Below are 8986 nucleotides of genomic sequence, written 5' to 3' on the forward strand. Positions count from 1 at the left end.
CATTCCTTTACAGTACACCAAACAAAATGGCATTCCTAAACATTCTCTTCTAGCATATTAAACAAAGTGACATTCCTGAACATTCCCTTTTTGTACACTAACCAAGGCGTCGATCCTAAACATTCCCTTTCTATAAATTAAGTAAATATAAAGATCCCATATATAATTTTCTATGTCGTTTCATTTTCCCTATAGTCTTCTTTGTTATCCAAAATAAAACATGTATTAAAAATGTTTTTTCTTTCTTCAACCTATGTAAAATAGGATGTCTGTTATATTATTACAAGCTACATTTTTATTTGCAATTTATATGTTAGCTAGAGAGTGCATGACGCTCAAATCGAAAAGTTTAATAACGTAGGATTTTTATGATCGTTTGAATATATATATTATTTTGAAGACAAGTGAAGTGTGTGCTGTTCATTTATCGTTGAATTTATCGCCAACAAGAAGAATCCTAAGCCCAACAACAACGTAATATATATTTATATTATTAAGAAATATAAATAAAAGCCTTTTTATTTTGACACTTGGTAAAGATCAGTTTTTTAAATTCTGACAATGTTAAGAGATATCAACACCTGGATGTTAAGAGATGACAACATAAGTATCAACACCTGGATGTTAAGAGATGTCAGCATAAGTATCAACACTTGGATGTTAAGAGATGTCAACACAAGTATCAACACTTGGATGTTAAGAGATGTCAACACAAGTATCAACACCTGGATGTTAAGAGATGTCAACACAAGTATCAACACCTGGATGTTAAGAGATGTCAACACAAGTATCAACACCTGGATGTTAAGAGATGTCAACATAAGTATCAACACCTGGATGTTAAGAGATGTCAACATTAGTATCAACACTGGTTACATTTTTTTTACTAACATGAGCACATTTTCATCCAGTACTTCACAATAACTAACCCTTAAGTTATTTTTCCCACACATCACAGATGTATACGAAAGTAATCAAGAGAGACACACATATGTGTACTTTTTTTAAAACTATTTACTTCACAAGAAACTGATTACACTTGTAGGTAATGTATTTAAAAAAAATTTCCACAAAATGTTAGAGAGACAGTCAAAATCAAAACTTTGTCACTCATACTGCACATATAAATAAACAGAATTTAATGTTTTTTTAACTGTTAGCCCACATAATTAAATGGTCTTTAAAACTTCCATGATTAGTGATATTCATTCTAGCTACATAGAAACACAATCCAGAATTTTTATACAATAAACTGAACAGATTTATACAAAATAATTGATATACGAGGAGAACTTCTCCTCACTTCTGATCATTAATGCTAAACCTTCCCGTACGTCACATGGATTGTTACAGAATGCTCCTAGGGAACAACAAGAATTTCTAGCAATATGTAAGCTACAAGATAATTCACACATATTTAATATTCACAAACTCAAATAATTTCAGGGATATATATGCACACACAATTTAGATTCAAAAACTTTATGAAAATTTGTGTTCTTAATGGAATAGTAAATTCTGACCTGATTCTTTATGACATGCTGTAATGGAAGTCCAGTACAGAATCGTTTAGTACATCTGAAAAATGCAAGAGGTTAAAATTTATACCAATTAAAGCTTGATTGTTCTTCTCTTTAAAGTAAAGACAATAGTTGTGGCATTATTTTCTTTCTCATGATTTATCAAAAACAGCTCTTCACAGTATCAGATGGTGTTCTAAAAATCTATTTTCATCAATTTGAGAATAAAAGAATTCAAATGTTTGGACCTTCAGCTATAGAAATATAGGATGATACTGTCTTAGTGTTAATTTTTTCCGACACTTTGGACAAGAATGGTTGCTTCGAATGGCTTCGTAAATACAGCTATTACAAAATACATGTCCACAGATAGTTGATACAAGTTGACGATATGATGACTGGATCTGGGGAAAAAAATAAAAATTTCCAATGAATATGTAAACTGTACTTTTTTGTAAATAATAAAATTGAATTTCATGCTCCTCTAAACATTAACCACTAATCCTTTCATTAACCCTTATTTTACATAAAATCAGAAATTTGATATATGGGTGTGCATTAACATATGAACAATGTTCTCTAGCTTGTTAACCTAATAAAAAGAAATTAATATTGGGATTTAATCATTTAAATCATTGTTTAGATATTCGCTCATAGATTTTAGTCTCAACGCTTATTTTTTATGTGAGATACTGAAGGTGCTTAGTTTATAAATTGTTGAAGTTATTTAGGCTTAAGCATATTTCCAAGTCTAGATCCAGGCTACAAGTAGAAACATAGTTCATTATACCTATTTATGTAGCTTTCATAATCATAATTCTTTATTTTAATGTCTTATATTATTTCAGTGGCATCTACACATGCACCAATCATACTTTTATATTATTTGTTGAAATGAAAGTAAGGCTGTACTGCTGTTCATAATTTCTTCTATTTCCAAGTCACTTTTTTTTTTTACTAACCTCATAAAAGAAGATTCTCCATGAAAATCGATTCTCAACTTATTAACTTACCATAAAAATAAAATTGATAATTTTGTAATCTTGTTTATTACTCTAGATAACAGCAATTCTTACATTACTACAATAGGGTAGTCACAGTTTTGAAATTCAGTGTGATATTAACAAACTCATAAGATATAGTCATTCCCTCTAATGTCACAAAAAAAAAAGTTACAAAAGTTGTTAAGTTTAAAGTGACGAGAAACGTACTGACTGTGGAATTACTGTGTACTAAAAGTTTGTATCGAGAAAGAATAAACTGGTCTAATCAAGAAAGAACTTTTATCGCTGAAGTTGCTCGGAAAGAATTTCTACCGGAAATTAACAAAGTAGAAACGTAACAATAAGCTAAATGTGATTATATACTATTGGGCATTTTATATATGCTTCATGTGATTATTTCCTATAGGGCATTTTATAGAAGCTAAATGTGATTGTATACTATAGGGCATTTTATACAAGCTTAATGTTACTATTTACTATAGGGCATTTTATACAAGTTAAATGTGATTATATACTATAGGGCATTTTATATAAGATAAAGGTGATTATATACTATAGGGCATTTTATATAAGTTAAATGTGATTATATGCTATAGGGCATTTTATATAATTTAAATATGATTATTTACTATTGGCCATTTTATATAAGCTAAATGTGATTGTATACTATAGGGCATTTTATATAAGCTAAATGTGATTGTATACTATAGGGCATTTTATATAAGCTAAATGTGATTGTATACTATAGGGCATTTTATATAAGCTAAATGTGATTGTATACTATAGGGCATTTTATACAAGCTAAATGTGATTATTTACTATAGGGCATTTTATACATGTTAAATCTGATTATTTACTGTTGGGTATTTCATACAAGTTAAATGTGATTATTTAATATTGGGTATTTTATATAAGCTAAATGTGATTATTTAGTATAGGGCATTTTAAATAAGTTAAATGTAATTATTTACTATAGGGCATTTTATACATGTTAAATGTGATTATTTACTGTTGGGTATTTTATACGAGTTAAACATTATTTACTATTGGGCATTTCATCTAGTTTATGCAAATGTTTCAAGTTTAAATGCTTGACTAAAACAAAATAATAGAATATTATACTCCAGCACCCTTTGAAGTTGAGCATGCACATTAGATGAGAAAATTTTATCATAGAAAATACAAGTATTGAACCAGAACCATTATAGCCTACACATATCACTCCTTTTATCATTAATACCTACAGCTGTATCTGAATCAAAACATACTGGACATGTTATTTTCCTCCTAGGAGGGGATTCATCTTCTTCAGCTCCCCCGGAACTAGAAAATTTATGAAAAAATTTTCAAATAAACTTTATAAGATCATTTGATAGTTAAATTCACAAAGCTACAAAGTTCGTAATAACGACCTTATACACATACAAACTTATATTACTAATATAGACCCTACACACACACAACTTTATATTACTAATAAAGACCTTTACACACACAAACACAACCTTATATTACTAATAAAGACCTTTACACACACAAACACAACCTTATATTACTAATAAAGACCTTACACATCTTTATTAGTAATATAAGGTTGTGTTTGTGCCCTACACACACAAACACAGCCTTATATTACCAATAAAGACCTTACACACACAAACACAACCTTATATTAATAATAAAGACCCTACACACACAAACACAACCTTATATTGCTAATAAAGACCCTACACACACAAACACAACCTTATATTAATAATAAAGACCCTACACACACAACCTTATATTACTTGTTTTGAAATCAACTTTAACTATGTTCACACAGTTTTGGATTTTTTATGAAACATTACCTGTGGTTCAGATCAAACATTCACCATTTACAAAACTTTTTTTTTTATTTTCTGTTTGCTGACTAATGAAAAAAAAAAGAAACGAAGTGAGCACAATGACAAATCAATTTAACACAACTATATCATAAATGGTGTATGCAACCACATAGATAAATAATAAAAGCCTTAGTGTGCATGAATCTTCTATTGTGTACTGAACAATACGATGCCTAAAATGGCAGCGAACAAAACAGAGGTATGAACAATCAGATACAACACTGTAGTTTTTCCAATCTCACCTTCATTTGCATTATATTTTAGATGTATCACTATTAAAATAATCATGAATTTACAGAATCTTGTACTTCAACTATTCCACCAATGATTTTTTACATGTCATCAAAGAAACAAAAACAGTTGTATATTGTCCTTTTATTTAGACATATTATTGGCTATTATTGAATATATGAAAACCAATTTTAGGTTATTTAAAAACTCACCAAGTCTTCAACAACTACATTCTGCCCAAACCTCATGACTACAGAATTCTCCCACACATTGTACACAATCCTTACTTTATGGAAAATAAGCAAACATCTTTATCCAGATTATTAATTATATTGTACTTTTTTTTTTAATTTTAAACATTTTCTTTTCAGATCCACACTTCACCATATGGTACATTACTTTTTGTACTTAATGATTTGGTTGCTACTAGTGTTCTCTCAACAGCCAAATATGAGCCCTGATTCTCATTAAATCAGAATAACAAAAATTTAAACATAATGACAATTTTATTTAGGAATTATGTTTATATCAATACAAAGAACACTTTCCTACAGCTAAAGTGCTGTCACAAAAATCTATGAAATAATAACAAAACTTTTAGTTTGACACATACATATCATTTGTAACTCCAAGATCATAGCTGGGATGCTGAATATCATTATTATAATCTGGAAGTGGATCTGAATAATTAGGCCTTCTAGTGAGCTGTCTTGTGTTAACTGGTGATCGTGATCGATGTCTTCGCAAAGCTCGTAAGTTTCTTTCTCGCACTTGAGTTTCGTTCTGAAGATACGTGGGCACTGAACCCAAACACTTTAAAAAACAGAAATAATATTATCATATTAGTCCTAACAACAGATAATAACAAGACCTTCTGTCACTACTTCCAAACATGTGCATAAGTCTACAATGGATAATAAAAACTATATTCTATAGAATAATGGATTAATCTTGCAGAGACAATGCTCTATAGATAACTAATTTGATAAAATATAGCAATAAAATACATCATATAAAAATTGTAACTGGTGGAAATAAGACATTCTGTGTGAGACATGACTTTACAAGTTCTCACTGCCATAAACCAACAGTATACAGGTCACGAAAAACTTAACTGGGTATAAAACAATTTAACAGACTTTTTTAAACTACAGTATTAGATTACTAGTACTATATTAGTTTACTAAATGTCACATGGTCTATCAAAGAATAAACATAATTGCTGCACAGTAGAAATAAATGTTTGTCAGCTCTTACTTCTCAGTAGTAATCAAGATAAACGATTACGAACACATTAACTAGCTTTCATTCAAGCTGTTCTTAAAGTTACAAATGCGACATATCTTTAGGCAAGGTAATGATACTTTAACTGTGTTATATAATCCTGAACGTCATTTAAAAAAACTACTGACTTCAAAAGGATATCAGTTTTTCAGTACTTTAGTATCAATATCATGAAGCTAAGCTCACTTTGAAAGTCAGACAAAAAATATTTAAAACTTGTATTAAAAATTATACATAAAATCATCATGGTAGCCTCTCTTTCTTGCTAACAATTAATCAATATGGTTTCAACAATTTGGAATCTTTTTCTCTTATTTCAATACACCTGGCTAGGGATTTTCTTCAATTTTTATACGTTTCCAACCAAAAATCAGAAAATCTTATCACATAAATTATAGAGGCCACAGTCTCTTTACTGGACTACTTTCAATTCAAAGTTCTTAAAAATAAAATACAGTTTTACTGCAAAAATATTTTGATATTCATTTAGGAGGTTCTGAAGGTTATGAAAATGAAATCTGAAACTAAACAATGAAAAAATTATTTTTAATCTTACCATGAAAATCACTTTGCAATCAGTCTATTCAGAATCTCAGACTCTAACTCTAAAAAATTATATAAAAATCTTAAGAAGAAATACTACTTAAAAAATCAATTTTCTTTAGCCTTAAAAAGAAATACTACTTAAAAAAATCTATTTTCTGTGTACAAAAGACTTGTAATATTTGGCAAAAGCCTGCCAATTTTCTTGAAGATACACTTACTACACAAATGTTATAGTACATGAAGATACACTTACTACACAAATGTTATAGTACATGAAGATACACTTACTACACAAATGTTATAATACTTACATGAAGATACACTTACTACACAAATGTTATAGTACTTACATGAAGGTACACTTACTACACAAATGTTATAGTACTTACATGAAGGTACACTTACAATACAAATGTTATAGTACTTACATGAAGGTACACTTACAATACAAATGTTATGGTACTTACATGAAGATACACTTACTACACAAATGTTATAGTACTTACATGAAGGTACACTTACAATACAAATGTTATAGTACTTACATGAAGGTACACTTACAATACAAATGTTATAGTACTTACATGAAGATACACTTACTACACAAATGTTATAGTACTTACATGAATGTACACTTACAATACAAATGTTATAGTACTTACATGAAGATACACTTACTACACAAATGTTATAGTGCTTACATGAAGATACACTTACAATACAAATGTTATAGTACTTACATGAAGATACACTTACTACACAAAGTTATAGTACTTACATGAAGATACACTTACTACACAAAGTTATAGTACTTACATGAAGATACACTTACTACACAAAGTTATAGTACTTACATGAAGGTACACTTACAATACAAATGTTATAGTACTTACATGAAGATATACTTACAACACAAAAAGTTATAGTACTTACATGAAGATACACTTACTACACAAATGTTATAGTACTTACATGAAGGTACACTTACTACACAAATGTTATAGTACTTACATGAAGATATACTTACTACACAAAAAGTTATAGTACTTACATGAAGGTAAACTTACAATACAAATGTTATAGTACTTACATGACGATACACTTACTACACAAAGTTACAGTACTTACATGAAGATACACTTACTACACAAAGTTATAGTACTTACATGAAGATACACTTACTACACAAAGTTGTAGTACCTACATGAAGGTACATTTACAATACAAATGTTATAGTACTTACATGATGATATACTTACTACACAAAAAGTTACAGTACTTACATGAAGATACACTTACTACACAATGTTATAGTACTTACATGAAGATACACTTACTACACAAAGTTATAGTACTTACATGAAGGTACACTTACTACACAAATGTTATAGTACTTACATGAAGATATACTTACTACACAAAAAGTTATAGTACTTACATGAAGGTACACTTACAATACAAATGTTATAGTACTTGCATGAAGATACACTTACTACAGAAATGTTATAGTACTTATATTTTTTTTGTGGTTACATGATCGGTCAAAATGACCAAATTCACAGGGAAAGGGTTAACAACATTTACATAAGCCCCTGAATACAAACATGCTTAACCCTTTCAAGACAGGTCACAGGTGAAAGGCCATGTCATCTCGTTTGTTGACTTGTATTCAAAATTTTATTGAACTACTATCTCAGGAATTTATGTCGGTAAGTTTGGTATCAAATTGTAGATTATAATTGAAATTTTAGTATTATATCTTACTTAGTTTCTTAATTTAAAAGTAAATATTAACAAACACAGTTAAACATTGGTTTTTTTGTGTGTCATGAGGTATGTTGAATGCAATTTTGGTTCATATTAGATGTTTGTGAAGTCAAAATACTAAGTCTATAGTTTCGTATGAATTAGAAACTCAAATTACCAATATTGATAAGCTAGAATATAAAATATGAATGTCTTATCTTTTCTATTTGCTATTTTTGGAAATGCTACCTTATATACATTTACTTCTATATATATGACATATATAACCAATCAGAAGCTCAAAATGTCCCCCTAATGGCTTTCTCAGTCATTTTAATGGGCTTGGATGCCATTTCTTTCTTTTGAACCAACAGTTCAAGGAGGTAGGGTGTGTCTTTAGTCTACTCTAAATTTTATAATTTTTAACAAAAATACATCTTAGTTACTAAGCTTAATAAATCATAGTGGAATTCTATGGTATTGATGTAGTAATTTATGATTTTTTAGTTATTTAAATGTATATATAAACCCCCAAAAAATTATTTCATTTCATATCCTCCATGTGCAAAATATCTAAAAGCTTAACAAATTATGTCAGGCAGCAACCAAGTACAAAGGTCGTAACTAGAAGAGATAATTGTTTGCTTTACTTCTTTAGTTACTGTTGTGTGTTTTAAGAAAAATAAGTTTAAGAACTTATTTCAAAATAACAATAATCTATATTCATATGTAATGTATAATAATTAAAATTTGACTGTATTTTACAAAA

General features: G+C 28.9%; 1 protein-coding gene across 2 annotated transcripts in view; it reads right to left on the bottom strand.

Moving 5' to 3' along the window:
- Positions 1-996: 996 nt before the first annotated feature.
- Positions 997-8986, bottom strand: part of LOC106470449 (E3 ubiquitin-protein ligase RNF4-like) — a 35766-nt gene continuing 27776 nt past the window's right edge. For both annotated transcript variants that reach the window (XM_013931010.2, XM_022399049.1), the window contains exons 4-6: positions 5255-5454; positions 3769-3847; positions 997-1924 (exon numbers count right to left, since the gene is read on the bottom strand). In XM_013931010.2, the coding sequence (XP_013786464.1) occupies positions 1775-1924; positions 3769-3847; positions 5255-5454 (429 nt within the window). In that variant the 3' untranslated portion in view covers positions 997-1774. The remainder of the gene's footprint in view (positions 1925-3768; positions 3848-5254; positions 5455-8986) is intronic.

This window comes from Limulus polyphemus, unplaced genomic scaffold (assembly GCF_000517525.1).
Source record: "Limulus polyphemus unplaced genomic scaffold, Limulus_polyphemus-2.1.2 Scaffold4011, whole genome shotgun sequence".
Classification (NCBI taxonomy): Eukaryota; Metazoa; Arthropoda; class Merostomata; order Xiphosura; family Limulidae; genus Limulus; species Limulus polyphemus.